Source organism: Stegostoma tigrinum, chromosome 5, assembly GCF_030684315.1.
Source record: "Stegostoma tigrinum isolate sSteTig4 chromosome 5, sSteTig4.hap1, whole genome shotgun sequence".
Classification (NCBI taxonomy): domain Eukaryota; kingdom Metazoa; phylum Chordata; class Chondrichthyes; order Orectolobiformes; family Stegostomatidae; genus Stegostoma; species Stegostoma tigrinum.
The window spans coordinates 125,137,624-125,156,719 of NC_081358.1; the positions used below are offsets into that span (position 1 = coordinate 125,137,624).

Here is a 19,096-nt window from a genome sequence, read left to right on the forward strand (position 1 = left end):
TACCCAGTATCGGGCTTATATTTAAAAAAAAACAAATTTCAGATCATAGGATATAGGAGCAGAATTAAGCCATTCAGCCCAATGAGATTGCTCTCGCGTTCAATCATGGCTGAAATGCATCTCAATCCCAACTTTCCAGCTTTCATCCTCTTCCTAATCAGGAAACTATCTGTCTTAAATACACTCGATGACTTGGCCTCCACAGCCCTCTGCAGCAATGCGTTCCACAGATTAATCGCCCCAGTTGAAAAAATTCAGTGATCACATTCATTGGCTCTCCTTTGTCTACGTTTCTCATTACTTCCTCAAAGAAATTTTAAGACTTGTCAGGAACGACCTCCCCCTTGACAAAGCCATGTTGACTCGACCCTATTTTACCATGCACTTCCAACACACTGCAATTTCATCCTTAATAACCAACCTAAAGTCTCATGAACAACTGAGGTCAGGCTAATAGGTCTACAACTTCCTGTCTTTTGTCTCCCTCCCTTCTTAAAATGAGGGTGTTACATTAACAATTTTCTAGTCCTCTGGGACCGTCCCTGACTCTGGTGTTTCCTGAAAGATCACCACTAACACCCCCACTATCTCCTCAACTACATCCTTCAGAACTCAGGGATGTAGTCCATCTTGTCCCAGTGATTTGTTTGCCTTGAGAACTTCCAGCTTCCCCAGCATCTTCTCTTTCGTGATGGCCCCTGCACTCAACTCTATCCTCTCACTTCTGAAATTCTGGTATACTACTATGCAAAATACCCATTCAGTTCCTTAGCCACTTCTTTGTTGCCTATTATTATTTTGCCAGCCTCATTTTCTTGAGGTCCAAAGTCCACTCTTACTTTATATATAATCACCAAAACATTCGTACTTTTATTTTATCTTACTAGCTGGCTTACTCTTATTATTTCATCTTCTACTCTTAATGTTTTATTAGTCATCCTCTGCTGGTTTCTAAAAGCTTCCCACCAATCTTCAACATTTTGTATGCTTCTTCTTTTGCGCCCATGCTGTTCCTAACTTCTTCAGCCATGGCTGCCGTATCGTCCCTTTAGTACGTTTCTCCTTTGTTAGGATGGATTTCGGCTGTGCCTCCTGATTTCGCCCCAGAGACGCCTGCAATTGCTGCTCCACTTTCTTCCCCACAAAGTCCTTCCAATCAACTCTGGTTAGCTCCTCCCTCATGTCTTTGTAGTTACTTTAACTCAACTGTAATACCGTGACATCTGATTCCATCTTCTCCTCCTCAAATTGTGGGATGAATTCTATCATACCATGGTCACTGTTCCCTAAGGATTCCTTTATATCAAGGTTCCTCAGCAAGTGAGTGTCACAACACATCAAACCCAGAATTGCCTACACCCAGTGGGTCTACCACAAGCTGCTCTAAAAACAAATCTCAACCACTTTATGATTGTGTTGGTAAATGAACCGCAGTTGAGGCAATCTTTCTGGGGTCTTGTGGTGCAATGATAACGTCTCCTTACCTTTGAACCAGAAGACCTAGGTCAGGTCCCACCTGATGTACATCTCTGAACAGGTCAATATAGAAAATAACCACAACTGTAATTGACTTGTTTTAAAGTGCACCTCAAAATCAGGGCTATTGTGACCTAGTGATAGGTCATACCCCTAACCTGGGCGAGAAGAACTGGGTGCAAACCCCAATTTCTCCAGAGATTTATAATCAAATTGCAGAACAGATTGATTAGAAAAATACCTAAGACGAACTTTGGTGAACTGCACCAATAACAAAGCTGCTTAACAATCACATTATACAGCAGGACCAGGATGAAAACATTGTTTAGATTATGGAATTGCACCCAAAATTATGCCTTGCACATTTTTAGGCTGCAAATGACAGGATTTTCCAAACTGGGGTTTTTTTTAGTGGTAGTGACAATCACTTCATCCTGCTCTCTCAAGTTATATTTAGCAGCCTCTTACCACCTCCCACCTCCTCCCACCCCACTCCAGGTCTCTGATCTTAACAAGGGATCAATTCTTCGTAACATTTGCCAAACATCTCTAATTGCCCAAAATGGCATGACTGGTTTTCACCAAACAGTAACAGCTTCACAGCACTGTTGTGAAGTTGAGTAGAGTACTTGTGGATTGGGAAGCTGCAAGTTAGAATTTAGTGTTTATAAAGGCCAGGGGAGAAAAGCACTGACTGGTCCCTTTAAGAGATCAGGTGCTTTTTCTACGCTAAGAGATTTAAAATGGATGTCTGTGAGCAGCAGCTTGAAAGTTTGCAAGTACACAGAGAGTAACCAAATTGAAACATCTGCATCAAAAGCCTATTCGGTTAGCAGGCCAAACAGCAGTTTTCACCAAGAAAACAAGGTTTTGAATTTAGCCAATCAATTTGAACCAGGCACCTAGAAAAAACCTATTAAATTTAAATTCAATGGTTTTGACAACATAGGACCAATTTTATTGTGAGGAATATTGACAGCTCAGAGGGTATAAAAGAAGGGGGCAGTTGGACAAATCCCCAGAGCTAACTGCCATCCACCAGTGCAAACAGTCCTCAGCTCTCTCAAGAGAGGATACTGGCTCTCAGTCTCCTCTATGTCTTAGAGAAAGCACAATCTAAATAACAATATACCAACAGCACAACTAGTTAATATTCCTCACAGATGGATCAACGGAGAAGGCATTCCTAACAGCAAAATCATCCGAGAAGGCACAAAAGTTTCCAGAGACATGTAACCTGGCTATAATTTTGAGATTAAAAACTTTCCTTTTTATAAAAGTGGGACTTTTATGGAACAGCATATCATTCAAATCTTGCTTGATTTGGAAATAGATAGGTAGAAGGAATGTTTTAAGTTTGTTAATAGTTTAGTTAATTTGCTCACTGTTAGAGTTAGGTAAGTAAATTATTACTTCTTTATTTTAAAGTGAGCGTCAGGGATTTATTTTGTTTAACTGCCAGAAGTTGCTGAAAAGCAGGTTACACCACTTTCCACATTCCTTTACAGATTATAGGGAGAGGTGTTCTTCTTTGGGTGTTTCAGCTTTAGTTCTCAGAAGGGGGCCATCCTCCGCTTTAAAACTGCACTATTACCAAGACTAGGTTTCACTTCCAGTTTGATCAAGTAAATTTTAATTTCACCAGCTACTATTGAGGGATTTGAATCCATGATCCTAGAGCCTGGGCTCTGAGTTACTAAGCTCCTACTAATACTACTGCTCCACCAAATAGAATGCAAGAGAATACTAGCCACCGAGGAGCACCATGGAGAAAGCTACAATACGAGTAGTTAATTTCTCAAATTAACGTAGTGGTTAACTTGTTCAGATTAACATGAGGAAGAAATGGACAGAAGGATATATCAACAGGACAGGAACAGGGTGGAGCATAATCTTCAGAACAGTCCAGTTGAGCTGAATCACCTGTTTCTATGCTGTAAGTGTAATACTTTATAACATTACCAAAAGAGGAAATATAGGAGCAGGCAGTGGAATATGGAGTTTTGATTGGGTGCAGGGGGAAGCAGCTTTAAATAAAAAGGGTGCATTTTCCAGTTAGAAAGTAAGCCCTTCGAAAAAGTACACAGGAAACTGATGAATAAATTTATCACCAAATGACCGACTGCTTTGTTTTGCTCATATTCCCCAATTAGAGATATTAAACACATGATTTATAACCGACTCCAGATTGCCAGCAATTTTATTTAATAAATGTTATTACACTGTGAGGAGGAGCAGCAGTAATTTGCTCTTAAATGGCCATGAGAGGTAAAAGGGAAAGATGGTGTGGAATGGTTCATCGACAATTATATTTTACATTGAGAAGCGGTCTACATAAAACATTGCTTTACTATCAGACAAGTTAATCTTAAGAGGGCCCAGGTGCTTGGGTTAACATTCCCATCCAGGAACTTCCATTGAACAAATCAGTCATAAAGACAATGTCCAGGCACTTGCTCTGAAATATGTGCAGAATTGCTCCAGAGATTTATTCAGTTATTCAGCAGCTTCCTTATAGAAAACATTACAAGTTAGATTTATAAATTCTAGAACAAGAGCAGATGCAATAACTGGTTATTCAAAGGCCAGTTTCTGTTTCATTTTAAGAAAAGACAGTATTTGCGTTACTCATTGGCTCAAAGCATTCATAGGATAAGGGCATTGCTGACTTGCCCAGCATCTGCTGCTCATGCCTAACTGACCAATGGACAGTTAAATGGCAACCAACACTGCTGTGGGTCTGGAGTCACATCGGTCTGACAAGAATTCCTTCTCAATAGTGAGTCAGATGGAGTTTTATAACAATTGACGAAAGGTTACACAGTTGCTATTAGGTTAACGTGAATTCCAGATTATGAATTGGATTCAAATTTTATCGTCTGCTATTGTGGGATATGAGGCCTTTGCCTTGTGGCATGACTCCAATATCACCACTTCCACCTTGTGATGATAACTTCGAACAGGAAACCAGGAATAACTTAAACAAAAGCAAAATCCTGGGGACATGGAAAATTCAAAATAGAAACCAAAAGAACACTGGAAATACTGAGCAACTTGGGCAATGCCTGCAGGGGACAAAGCAGGGTAAGCATTTCAAGTCGACAACTTTTCATCAGAACAGAGGAAAGACAGAAAATGGAATTTTCATCTTTCTTCAGTTCTGATGAAATGTAAAAAATGTGAAACATCAACAGTTTCTCTCTCCACAGATACTGTCTGACCTGCTGAGAATGTTGCTTCCAGCATGCTGTTTTCAAACCATGAAAAACTCCCTCACTCATTTTTGAAATAACATCAGGAGATACTTTATGTCCCTTTTAGATGGGCAGAGATTAGTTTTAATGTTTCACCCCAAAGATAGACAACAGATAGCATAGCACTCTGTCAGTGCAGCAACAGAATGGCAGCCTTGAACTGGTGTGTTCAGGGTCTGGAGTGGGAATTTGACCCGAAACATTACAATAGCGACTACATTCAAAAGAAGCCTTTACTGGGTTGTCACATACTTAGGGATGCGCAGGTACCATGAAAGTTGCTTTATTAAATACATGCCCCCTGTTTTCATCCCAGCTCATCAGTTTAAGTTTCTGTTCCTTTCTCTCTAGTGTTCTTATTTGGTCTCATCTTCCATTCAGGGCAAGTAATCTGCTTCTCAGTTTGAGTTCAGAGGAAGGGTCCCTGAACCCAAAACGTTAACTCTGTTTTTCCCCTCACAGGTACTGCCAGACCTGCTGAACTTTTCCAGCAACTTTGTTTTTGTCTCAGTTTTCTGGCCTGATTTACTTTCAGACACCAGAAGGACTGCCTGCTCTGCTTTTTGAATGATGACTTCCTACTATGAGAGAAACTTAACAATAAATTCGGCACAACAGCATACAACATAGTCTCGCCCCAGTTGCTGTCAAGGAGGCGATGGTGAGCTGCTGCCTTAAACCAATGCAGCCCATCTGGTGTAAGGTACATCCCTTGCAGATCATCAAGGTGAAAGCTAACTAAAATTAAGTCACTGTTGTGAAAAGTTATAGATGGAATCCTTCATATTTAATTAAAATCAAGGCAATTTACAGCAGAAGGTCTTTTGACCCATTTCTCCTGTGAGATCTGAGGTCACGCGTGGCCCCACATTGCTGCTGTTAGCCTGTGACGTGCTCAAGTTCCTCATTCTCAAGTATTTGGCGAACTACCTGTTAAAATTATTTATGCAATGAGATTCCATCACTTGATCAATGCAGCATTTCAGAGCTCAAAATATCAGTGAAAGAACTCATCTCTCACCTAGAACTTTTGTCAATGCGTTACAATCCAATACCTTTGGTACTATACAGGGTCACTGGACTAGACAGCCAGATGCAGGCACATTGGTGCAACTCAGTCTGGAATTTTAAACAAAGCTGGTCTCAGTGATGGCGACAATGAAGCTAACATCGATTGTTACAAAAACTTAGCTGGTTCACTTATGTCTCTGGGACAGAAATCTATTGTCTTTACCCAGTTGGTCTACATGTGACTCCAGACCAATAATAAAGTGGTTGACCCTTCAGAGCCCACTTAAATTTCCTAGCAAGCTGCTCAGTTCATAGCAATTACAATCGGCAACAAATATCAGTTTTGCCAGCATCATTGAAATCCTAAAGATTTTTAAAAACTCTCTCTGCCCAAATGGAAATGAATCAAGTCATCTCCTAGCCCTTTGTTGCAAAACAGAACAGCCCAATTTTTCACACTTCTCCTCATAACTGATGTCTCTCATCTTGTTAACATCTCTGCACTTCAAACAGTAATCTGACTTGCTTTCCTTCCATAGCCCTTTTATGAAAACCATCAATTTGGAAAGCAGAGAAGCAGCGACAATGGAGAAAGGAAGTGGTTGGGACTAAAGTTAAGAGATGGGGAACGTATGACGAAGGATCAACTGCACTTCTCTGAAGGAAGGATGTAACATCATGCCATGTTTACACACAACTCAGACAAGGTTCATGAGCATGATCCATGATACGCAGGGGTTGTCTTAACAGCAAACAGTAAATAGACTGGGACTCTACCCACTGGATTTTCAAAGATTGAGAGGTGATCTCATCAACACAGAGAATTTGTAAGAGGCTTGACAGAATAAATGCTGAGATGATGTTTCCCTTCACGGAAGAGTCGAGGATCAGACCGCACAGCTTCAGAGTAAAAGTGCCCCAATTTAAGACTGAGATGAGGAGGAATTTCTTCTGACAGAGGGTCGAGTGTCTTTGGAATTCCGTGCTGCAGAGAGCTGTGGAGACAAGTACTTGTGTATATTTAAGACTGAGACAGTCAGGGAAAAGGTTTTTTTTGCTGGGGGTGATGGAGCCAGGGGGGGGGGGGGGGAGAGAGAGAGAGAAAATTGGGAGAAGAGAAACACTCATCAAGAATGTCAGATCAGTTGACGATCTTATTGAATGGTGGAGTAGGCTCAAGGCCCTGAATGGCCTCCTATATATTCTGGTTATGGTCTTAATTTAGTTACCAGTACCAACACAAATTTAGATTGAGAAACAGTTTACGCAGCAAGGTGCCACTGCTTTATTAGCAGCTACAAATCACTCATTGCTAACCAATTTATGTCAAGTTGACCGATTTAACGATAAAAAGATGTTCCAAGGGACTTCATAGGAGCGTAGTATCAGGCAATAAAAGGATATTTGACAGAGCAATTATAAGCTTTGCATGAGGTTTAAGTTTTAAAGAGGGTCTTAAAAGGGGAAAAACAGCAATTGCGAAATTTAGAAAGGGAATTCATTGGGGTTTCGGATTGTCTTTCTAAAGCTAGCTTAAACAAAGGGGATGACATGCTAGCAGTATTCCATTGAATCCAGTGAACAGGATAAAAATCAGTACCAGTCTCAGAGGCACTACATTATTTGAACCAGTCAAATCCAAACAGCTGTTAGTAGTACTCTGGGTAAATGAATATTCTAAGTAAGTTCAAGAAGAACTAGGAGCTAGTGTTGAAAATTATAGAGAGGTTCAAAAGAACTGAACATATTTTAACTAATAGCATAATAAAGAAAATCAAACATCATTTTATTTCTAAATGATGAGGTGCACATCTGAGGTGGACACAAGTCGGGAAAGCTACGCAAAGAGCTGAGTAAAACACAGGACAGGAATGAATTTAAAAATGTGCACTTCTACAGCATCTAAGACACTGCTGCACACCAAAGCCAATTAAGTACATACAAACTGTTACTACTGTCACAATGTTCAAAATGCAGTGCGCATTCAAACAGCACTTAAATAATGGAAACAGATTACCTGCTCATTTAAGTGCTATTATTTGAAGGATAAATAGGGGCTAGGTCACCAGGGCAATTAGAGGAAGAAGTCCGTTCTTGCTCCTCTTTCAATAGTGCTGTGGTCTTCAACCGATCTCTTCTTCAAAGACATAATTATTAAAAATCCCGAACTGTAAACATAACGAAGGGCAGTCAGAACGGATTTGAAGAGGAAAGGTCATGCAGAACTCACCATAAGAAACAAAGAGTGGATAGGGGTAAATCAGATATGTGCATAAAGGAAGCAATAAATCCAATCAGAAGTCAGATGAAATGTCTTTGTCTTGAGCAGTCTGCCATGTCACAGAATAGGTGGGGGCAAACAGTATAGATGTATTTAGGGGGAACCCAGATGAGCCAGTAATGAACAAAATGACAGTTTTGCGGTTTCCAAATGAGGATAGGAGAGACGAGGGTTGTGTGGGGCATTAACACTGGTACAATCCTTTTGAACTGAATGGTCTCTTTTAATGCTGTAAATTCTGAGCAATGATTTGCTAAGAATCTTTCTCGACAACACCCCCGCCAACCCACTACAAATAAGATGACAGATCAGGATGTTTGGAATTCCCTAGGATTGATAACATTTGGGGGAATTCATGCTCCCAGTTCATATTACTAATTGAAGAGCCACTTACTAAGACAGCGACAAATTTGCATCTCTGCTTACTTTTTCTTTACTGACATCTTTTTCTAATCAATCTGTTCAAAGATGTTGTTCTATACCTTGGGAGCAGGTGGAGTTTGAACGTAGGCTGCCTGGCTCAGGGGGAGGGACAGTACCACTACAACACAAGGGCTCTTACCGCAGTTTACTGAAGCTAGTTATCGATCAGTTTCAGACGTTTGCATTAATCAGATCGCTTCGGTTCTTAGCCAATATAAAACTTTACTAATAAAGTAAAATCAGTCAGTGCTCTCTGCCATTCTTTTTGAAGTAATGAGATTTACTTCCTCAATAAAAGCAAGCAAATAAGAGTGACAGATTTTAAACCGTTCCACATTGCAATGGCGGCTGTACGCTTAAGTGCCACGGTGACGGTGACGCACTCAGGCATTTCTTGCGATCAAAGATAAAGAAATGAAGGCAAGTCTTCCATCTGTTAAAAACATAGACCTTTAAATGCAATTTATAATGCAGCACTTGACACCACACACCACAAGCAAAATGAAGGGAACCAGTTATAAATGGCTTACAAGTCTAAAAAAGCTCTGGGGATCCATGCTCAAAACCTCCCAAGGAAGATGGTGGAATTTGAAATTTGAAATTTAAGAAGTTTTCAATTAAAAGTCAAATTATGACTGCGTAAACATTATCAATTGCTATAAAAACCTATTTGGTTCAGTCATGTCATTTAGGAATGGAAATCTGCTGTTCTTATCTGTTCTGGCCTACACCTGAGCCAGATATGACTGACGTTTAAGTGCCTTCTCGAGCTGCCTAGTAAGCCATTCAGTTGCATCAAATCAAAAAAGCCTCAAAAGCATGAAGCCAGACAGACCATCCAGACATTGGCCTAGGAACTGGAAATGACAATGTTAACCTCAGCGTTGTCAATCATGTTAAGACCTCCTTACTAACATCTAGGGACTAATGCCAAAATTGGGAGAGCTGATTCAAACTCTCCACGTAACAGCCTGACAGTTATTCTTATGGAATCACACTTTACAGACATCTCATCATCAGAGAGGGCAGCAAAGTGAGAGTCAGAAGGGACCTGTGCTAGAGTATGCAACACTGATGCTGGACCCCATGAAGACTCATGGCATCAGGACAACGTGGTCAAAAAAAGAAAGCTCCTAATGATTAACGTGCAACAGACACCTGTCATCAGTGAGGGTGGTTCAGCAGCACTACTGACCAAGCTGGCTTTGTTGTAAAGGATATTGCTGCTAGACTGAGTATGCAGCATATGGTGAGGGAACCAAGAGTTAAAAATAGATACTTGGCCTCATCTTCATCAATACGTCTGCTTCAGATGGTTTCTGACCATGATAGTTATTGGGGGGAGTAACGGCTTCAAATTTGTTGGGAACTTATGGATTTATGGGAATTAGAATATGGACAAGTTTGGACAACACTCGATCGCAAAGGACTGGAACTGGAATGTCTTAAAGCTAAATATGACGACAACCTATTTGCTGTTTATAAAAATAAAGGCCAGCAAACAGAGTGACAACGGTGAAATTTATCATTAATTGGTGAACAAGTGAACCAGGAAAATGCTAGTGGATCCATGCTGCTGACACTTGGGAACCATCCTCTCAAAAGTAACAGGCATTATTTTCAGTTCTACCATTTGCAAGAGGCAGTACTTGCTCACTCTCTCCAGCAGTAAGAGTCAGAGCTTGGATGTTATTTATATAGGAGTACTGTTTTATGTCTGTTTGCAAAAGAAAGCTTAAAATATCAGGACTCCAAACTAGATCTTTGCTGCATCAGACATCTAGTTTGAAGATTTTTCAATATTCTGCAACTGGATCTCTTTGACAGGAATTCAAAGGAACTTTCAGAAGCCAAGCTATTTTTATCATCCAAGATTGACCCTCAAAGATAGGAGAGTTGTGTTTTTTTCTGTTCCCCTTTCCTCCCAATTACTTCCCCCCACCTGTAATACTTCTACAGAGGGGTGTGTTGTCCTGTACATGCACCAACAGGTGTGTGTGTTTGGGATTAAGCAGGATCTAGTTTAATTCACATTGATATCCAGTTTTCCACTTGGCTGAAGTTTATATTTGTCTGTAATAAGTATTTGAGTTTATCAAAAAACCTGATGCAAATCTCTTCTGTTCTAGTTAATGGTTGAAAAAAAAACGTAAGTTCTCTCTTTGGCGAGTGAACAAGACATTACATTTTTGGTACTGGTCATGGAGTCGTGGGATGTGAATTTCATTTAAGATTGGGCATTCATGAAGAGGTATGGGTCATCAGCACCAGAATTGTACTTAAACACCCAAATAAAAGCAAAGTATCACAGATGCTGGAGATCTGAAATAAAAACAAGTGCTAGAAAAATTCAACAGGCCTATCAGCACCTTTGGAAAACCTGTTAATGTTTCTAGCCAAATAACTCTTTGGAACAGAAATTGAAACATATGATCATTTTTATGCTAGCAGAAGGGGCTGGGGGGTGGTGCTTGCAAGTGAAACAGACGGCGAGGGTGACCAGCGCAAAGGCAAAAGGGTGTGCCAAAGTATGAGTGGAGATATACATACTTTATATTGAGGAGAAGATTAGGTATTATGTAGGTGCTAACAGCAGAAAACAGGTCAGCTCTACTGACAGCGAACCCAATGCGAACAAGAAAGAAAAAGAAATTGCAGGAAAGGCTCTGCAGGTCTGACAACATCTGTGGAGAGAAAGCAGAGTTAACGAGCCAGGTTCAGTGACCAATTCCTCAGAATTGACAATAACGAGGGAAAGGTTGGTTTTTAAATGCAGAAAATAGGGTAGGGGAGGGGGTAAGGAGTAAATGACAGGTGGGGATAGAGCTCAAAGAGACAGAACAGATGGACAAAGGAGCGTAAAAGAAACAGCCAAGAGAACAAATAACTATTAATGAAAAATTAGTGGCTAACAATAGGTGGTGTAGTAGTAGCAGATAACGTGACAAGAAGGTCTGGGTGTATGGGGTTTGGGGTAAGCATATGCCTCAAGTCCTAACAATGAAGAACTCCAATGAGTTCAGAAGACTGTACTGTAGAGTTCCCAGATGTTGACCAGGATGCAAACATGACACTAGGAGAAGCAGGGAACCAAAATGGAAGAACATATTCACGGTCTGAAGCTGACATACTTGATGCCGAGTTCTGAGGGCCGTAACGTTTAAGAGGAAAATAAGATGCTGTTCCGACAGCTTGCAATGGGTGTTGCTGGAACATTGAGCACTCCCAGTACAAAAGAAATGTTAGCAAAGCAAGATGAGGCTTTGGAATGGCAAGTGACTGGAAGGTTGAAGTCATTCTTGCAAACAGAATGGGGTTGTTCTGAAAGTAGGCACGCACTCTGCGTTTGACCTCACCAATTTAAAGTAAACAGCATTGTGATCAACTAATGAATTGGACTAGACTGAAGCAACAAAAAACACAATGTGCAAGCTTGTGGATACAAGACAATAAGAAATTGGAATAGCAGTAGGACTTTTGGCCTCGAGCACATTGATCCAACAAGTCTCGTCCTCTTTCCTGAACTCTTTATCCTCCTCGATTTCTTTTGATTTATTGTGGTCACGTGCTCTTTAGTACAGTGAAAAGCTTTGTCTGTCTGCAGGTAGCATAGGCAGATCATAGTAAGCAAGGACGTACAGATCATAGGATGCTTAGACAAATGAGGTATACAGGTTAAACGGCACAGGTGGTGTGAGAAACAACAAAATAAAGATTGTTTGAAGTTAGAGTCCATTCATCAGTCTGATAATGGCAGGGAAGTAGTAGTTCTTCATATAACCTATGCCACGCAACCAGTTCCATTAATTCTGATTCTAACTCTGATTCAATGAAGATCACAGAGGTGCTTGCTTGGAGCAGCACCAGGCATGCTTGAAAATGAGGGATCAACAGGGTAAGCTGCACAAGATTACTTGCATATCAAACAGCATAAGCAGCAAGTGAGAGTGAGCCAAGTAATCCCATAACCAACAGATTAGATCCAAGTTCCGCAGTACTGCAACATCCAATCATCTGGTGGTGCACAATTCACTGGAGGATGCAGTGCAAATATCCCCACCAAACAACAGGCATCCCAACAGTGTAAAAGCCACGGCTGAGGGGGCCTGCAGCTCTCTTCAGTTAGAACGGCCAAACGGATGATCATTTCGGCTTCCTGTGGGGATTCCAAGCATCACAGGAAGCAGACTTCAGCCTCACTCAGTACACTCGATGAACTATCAAGAAATTGGTGATGAAACTAGATACTGCCAAAGTTACAGGTCAGGTCAATATTTGAGCATTAGTACTGAGGACCTGGCCTGCAACACATGCTGCTTCCCTAATTGTTCCATACAGCTACAATGTGGCAACATGGAGAATTGTCTGTTTTTCCAATACACAGAAAGCTGGATGAATTGAACTGAGCTAATTACTGCCTCAATAAAGTGTTGACGCATAGCAGAAACCTGTTCTCTGACAGTCAGTTTAGGTTCTTTTCAGGACATTCAGCTACTGACCTCAGTACAACTTTTGTTAAAACATCAACAAGAGGTCGATATAGATTAAGTGAGTAACCATCCCTTGACATCAACACATGTGACAGATCAAGGGATCAAGGAACTCTTACAAACCTTGTTGACTTCTGAAAGCATTCAATTTACACGAAAATTTTCAAGGTTAACTAAACCACAGAGGTCATTTTGTGAAATCTCGAAATTTATTAAATTCAAACGAACTTGCATCTTTATTCTTTCCTGGGATGTGGCTGTCATTGGAAAGACCAACATTTGTTGACCATCCTGAGTTACCTTGAACAGAGTGGTTGCTTGATTACTTCAGAAGCAAGTTAGAGTCAAGCACACTGGGTCTGGAGTCATGCATGGGCCAGACCAGTAAGGATAGCAGATATTCTTCCCTAAAAGGACATCAGTGAACCAGATACTTAAAAAAAAATTAACCAAAGCTAGCTCACATGATCACGATGAAGACTGGTTTGATAACTGCTTATTAACTAAATTTAAATTCACTAGCTGTTGGGGTGAGATTTGAATCCATGGCATTAGCCTCGGTGCCTAGATTACTAATCAAATGATATTACCACCATACCCAATTTTCACATTATTTATATAGCCTCTTGAACATAATAAGCATTTCAAGGTTCTTCAAAGGGTGTTATAGATTAAGAGCATATACTAATAACACACTATTAGAGCAAAAGACTGGTCAAAGTTAGAAGTGTCATGTGATCTAAAAGAAGAGGTAGATACACAGAGGATAGGAATTCCAGAGCTTGTGACCTTGGCAACTGAAGACAGGATCACCAATAGTGCAGTGAAGAATGTCAAAGACACTCAAGGGATCAAAACTAAATGAGCACAGAGCTCGGAGGGTTGTGGGGTTTGAATGTTACAGAGATAAGGAGGAGAAAGGCCAAGGAGGAATTTGTAAAGAAGCAGAATTGTATAATCACTGCCCAGAAGTAGGACATTCTTCAATTTCAGAAAGGTATTTTACTGTCAATATGCAATATCTTCAGAGTTAAGTTATATACTTGCTGTTTGATTCGAAACATCTGTACTAAGGTCTATAATTCTACATTAAATGCCCACCCCTCCAACTGAAATAGATTTAGAGCTAAATGAGTTAAAAATATTCTAAGATGGAGGTTTCACTTTATTAAGAATTGACTCAGAACTAAACTTTTTCTTCCCATTGGAGAAGCAATGGCTGGAGGGGGAGGGGACAGTTGATCTAGGTCTTTTAAATGCTGAGAGGCACAGATAATGTAGATGTAAGCAGGTTATTTAATTTGGACTGCGAGCGCAGAACTAGAGGACGAATATAAAATTAGGCAGCCTCAGGCAAGACTCAAGATTAGAAAAAAAATATTTTTCCCACACAGCAGTAGATATGTGGAACAGGCTCCCATAAAACCACTTAATATTTTCTTGATTAACTCTTTCATGATCATAAGGGAACTGGAGAAATAGCTGGCTAGTAATAGGAATGAATGGAGCTGGAGACAGATAACTGAACCTGTAGAACAGGTTAGTTCCCAAACGGATGAATGCAGAAATATCATACAATAGAAGACATGAGCGCATGGTCCTAAGGCCGTTCACAGGAGCAAACAACATTTGACAACCAGCCAGGGATAGATATTAGCAATGTCATAGAGATGGATGTTAAGCTGTGCCTTGAAGGAGAGAGGGTTTAATATGCAACAAGGACCAAGCAGGGAGTTACTGGACAGCTGAAGGAATGAATATCTGTCAGTGATGGAGTAATGAGAACCACAGACACTCAGAAGCCAGAATCTGATGAGCACAGCAGATGCATAGTGCTGGCTGGGAGACGTTACAGAGAAGGGTAGGGAGCGAGGCCCTGCAGGATCAGAGAACAATGAGTATTTTAAAATTTAAGGCATTGTTTAACCAGACATCAGCAAGCACAGCAGTGTTCGGTGAACAGGATGTAGCAGGACTGTTAAGACTTCAGGAAGAATTAAATATTAATCATCTGGACACTGACCATAAGATGTAGGAGCAGAAGCTGCTCATTCAACCCATCAAATCTGCACTGCCATCTAACAAGATGATGGCTGATTAGACATTCCTTACATCCACTTTCCTACCCTTTCCCCACAACCCTTGACTTCCCCACTGATCAAGAATCTATCTCAGTTTGAAATATCCACAAGGACTCTGCCCCCGCATCTCTGTGGCAAGCAGTTTCAAAGGCACTCAACCCTCAGAAAAAAGTCCTCACGTAGACTTAAACTGGATCCTTTTATTCTGAGATTATGCCCTCTGGTCCTAGACTCTCCCATGAGTAGAAGTCCCTGTCAGGTCCTTAAGAATCCATTGCCTTTCGTTCATTTAAATTCCAACGAATAGATCCCAACCTGTTTATTCTTTGTTCGTAGGGCACTCTCTCTCCATTCCCAGGATCATCCTAGTGAATCTTTTCTGAGCTGCCTCCAATCAAATGTTTACATAAATAGGAGGACCAAAACTGCTCACAGCAGGGTGATTAACAAAGCACAGAACACAAAAACAGAGCAGACTGTGATAGAACTTAAATCAGCCTGTTGAAACCGTGCAGGAAATTCTGGGTCTTAATAATTTATCCTTTTTAAAAAAGGTCTTTGAGAGGTTACAGAAGAGGCTTCACATGATGTTTCCAGAAATGAGGGTGCTCAATTGTGAATGAAGTTCAGAATTGCTCTCCTTGGTACAAAGAAGATCAGAGGTGGCCTAATAGAGTTTTTTGATTGACTAAAGAACGTTATTCCTTCTCCTGACTTGAAGGATTAACTGGCATCATTGCTTTAAAAATCACTGACAAAAGACCAAAGCTGAACAGGTATCACAGAATCACAACAGCACAAAAGGAGTCTCCTACCCTATCCCCGTAACACCGTATTTACCACAGCTAATCCACCTGACCTGCACATCCCTGGGACACTGGGAGGAAACCAAAGGACCTGACACAAACCTACAGACATGGGGAGGATATGCAAACTCCACACAGACAGTCATACAAGGCTGAAATCAAAGCTAGATCCCTGGTGCTGTGAAGCAGCAGTGCTAACCATTGAGATATGGTGCTGCTCCCAAAAGGTACTAGAAGAGGACAACCTTGGAGATATGGATAAAGGCACAGGATGGGTGATCAAGTACAAATGCCTTCCAAAGAGGTACTTTCTAGTGAAAAGAAACAGTGCATAAACTGGGTGAAGTTGCAGGCCTAGTCAGGACTGAGTATACAACCAAATTACTACCCTTTGTATAGCATAGGGTCTCTTTTGTCCCGTAATTTAGGGTCACACTTTAGACTTTGGGCTCAATGTATAATGGTCAAAATAAAAGCAACATTGTAGATAGTGGACCAGCTTTGGCCTCATGTTGTGTTATCCTTTACACGTAGGAGAGAGTAGCTCTGAATAAGAGTCAGGCCGCATGGCAAATTTAAATATTGTTTGCACTGAATTTTGGTTATGTAACTGTGACAAGCATGGAACCATCTTAATCAAAAAAGAAAATCAAGCTGAACTTTCACATTGAGAAACTGCAATGTAAATACCAAGATGTTCTTTCAAAGAAAAAAAGGACCATAGCAAAGTTAGTTATTTTTAGAAAAATGCCTTGGAAGTAAACGAGAAATCAGAGACTGTGAAATAGACCAGACTGCAAAAAAAAGAAAGAGTAGTGGTACAAAGAAAGCATAAAATGAAAAAGGATTGCCATCATGTGTTTGCAGCCACTATCCATTCCTACAGGTTAAATCAAATAGATTGTGTTTAAGATTGATTGCTGCTGAAGCACATTTTAAATAATCTTTCATTGTTCTTTGTTTTAAGAGAGATAACATCTTGCTAAAGAACGGCTGAGCAATAACATTTATCAAAAACAGCGCAGTTGAAATATTTCCATTTTGCTGTGAATATTTTAACTAATAGCAGATACAGTAAAAATGGGAAATCAGCATTTAAGCACTTAAAATATTCAGGAGGGTCAACCAGACATTCACACGAAAATCCTGTAGGATGCCTGAAATGTCAACTGGTGTAATCCAAGATAAGCATTCCTGAAATGCACTTTTTGCCATTCCTATTCAGAAAAAGATTATTATTCTACCTTCCAAGAGGGCTCAAACACTGGAATCAAGTGTGTTATGAAAGCCACCCTAAGCACAGCAGTGAAATACCAGCAATGTCTTTGCTACAATTTGAAACACAATACATTACATAAAGGTGCTTACCTGCTGATCCTAAACTGCTTTTTTGTGTTGATTGTTATTTAGCAAGACTTAAAACAAAACAATTTCTTTCACTTGGTTCAAAGATTCAATTGCTGGTCTCTGCCAAGCAAATTGGCTTCAGCTAGGGTACGAAGTAGCTATTCCATATCTTTCTAAATCATTAAAAGTAGCAAAATGTTCCAAGGTCACACACCATGAAAGGAGCGAAAGCAAGGTAGAAGATAACAATGGGGATTCACAATTAGAGGAATTAGATTAGATGAGGGCAGGTGTCAAGCAGATAAACAGTCACTTTACAGTTCATAACATTTATTTTGCTGAAGAGTGCCATGTTGCCATAGCTTTTAATATTGCACTCATCAGGACAAATGCAAAAGCGCCTTATTTCAAACGATCATGATTTATACTGCAGGAGACGAGGATGCCGAACGATTAGAAGGGTCAAGTGGTCAACTAGTCAACATCTTTTTCTCCACTGGTATGAACTATTTTCTAATCAATCAATCAATCTGTGCTAAGATGTTATTAGACACTTCTGGAGTAGGTGGGGACTTGAACCTGGATCACCTGGCTCAGAGGTATGGATGCTACCACAGTGCCACAAGAGTTCCTCTCCTCCAGTATAAATGGTGGAAGTTAAAGGTAGGACAGATGTGGCAAAATTAGGGAGTTTAAGAAGAACGGTCAGTCAGTGCTCCACAGACCCTACTTCTAGGCCAAGAGGTCCAGAATATGTCATACCTGCTCCAGGAGGTCTGTGAAAACATTTGTGAGCCCTATTGTGGTGCAGTGATAGTGTTCCTGCCCTGGACGAGGGAGGCCCAGGTTCAAGTGCCACCTGCTCCAGAAGCGTACAACATCATCTGAGCAAGTTGATTAGAAAAATAAATTTTTAAAAAATGGTCAGTCAATAAGTAATCCAACAGCTTTAATAAAGTACTCCCCAGAACATTGGCCTATGCCTCTGGTTTACTGGCCCAATGACATTATCACTATGTCACCATCTCCCCTCATTTCTTACACGAGGACAGTGACTGAAACTTACCTCATTTCCTGTTCGGAGACCTGGCGAATCAGGCATTTTTCTTTTCCTTGGTCCAATGGCAGCCAGTGCTGCTAGATTTGCTTCCTGTTGCTGCAGCTGTGCAAGTTCTAATTGTTGCATCTGTTCAAAAATTGGGAAAGCAATATTATTTTCTGTAACTGGATAAAGAACAGGGCATTAAGCCCTTTGAGCCTGCCCTGCCATTATTGATTACAGTTGATCTACTTCAATGCCACTTACCTACACAAGCTGCATATCCCTTTATGTCAGTAGGATCAAACTCACTGCTGAAGACAGCGATGACTGAGTTCCACAGCTCCCATACAGAACAAAGAGGAATTTCAACCCTCTGGGTGAAGAAATTCCTACTCATCTCAGCCCTAACTAGCTTGCTGTGATCCTTAAGATTACAGCCTTGGTTCTGGAGTCACTAGCCAAGCGAAATATATTATATCCTTGAATAAACTTTTTGTAAGCTTATCGGAGATCAATCGCCTCAAACTTAGAGGTGATCAGAGAATACAGGCCAAGATATCGCAATTTCTCCGAATAGGACACAGTCTCATCACCCTGGAAATTCCCTTATTAAACCTCCACTCTACTCACTACATGATGCTTACAGCATAGATGCAGGCCATTCAGCCCAATAAGGTGAAGATGGCATTGCTATCCACGTAAGCCTCTTCCCATCCAGCTTTGCTCAATCCCATTAATAAACCCTTCTACTGCTTTCTCTCTCTCATGTTGAGTTGGTTTAGTCTTAAATACTTCGCAGGTTTCAACTGCACACTCTGGCTTTGAGTGTCACGTTCTCATTGCCTTTTGAATAAAGAGGTTTCTCCTGAATCTCACCATTAGATT

The 19,096-nt window shown here is 40.6% G+C and overlaps 1 protein-coding gene across 2 annotated transcripts in view; it reads right to left on the bottom strand.

Annotated features, from left to right (window-relative positions):
• Positions 1-19,096, bottom strand: part of LOC125452133 (transcription initiation factor TFIID subunit 4-like) — a 122,696-nt gene that overhangs the window by 20,888 nt on the left and 82,712 nt on the right. For both annotated transcript variants that reach the window (XR_007247474.2, XM_048530154.2), the window contains exon 14: positions 18,236-18,355. Coding sequence is in view for 1 of the 2 variants with exons in the window: in XM_048530154.2 (XP_048386111.1) it covers positions 18,236-18,355 (120 nt within the window). In the remaining variant the exon portion in view is untranslated. The remainder of the gene's footprint in view (positions 1-18,235; positions 18,356-19,096) is intronic.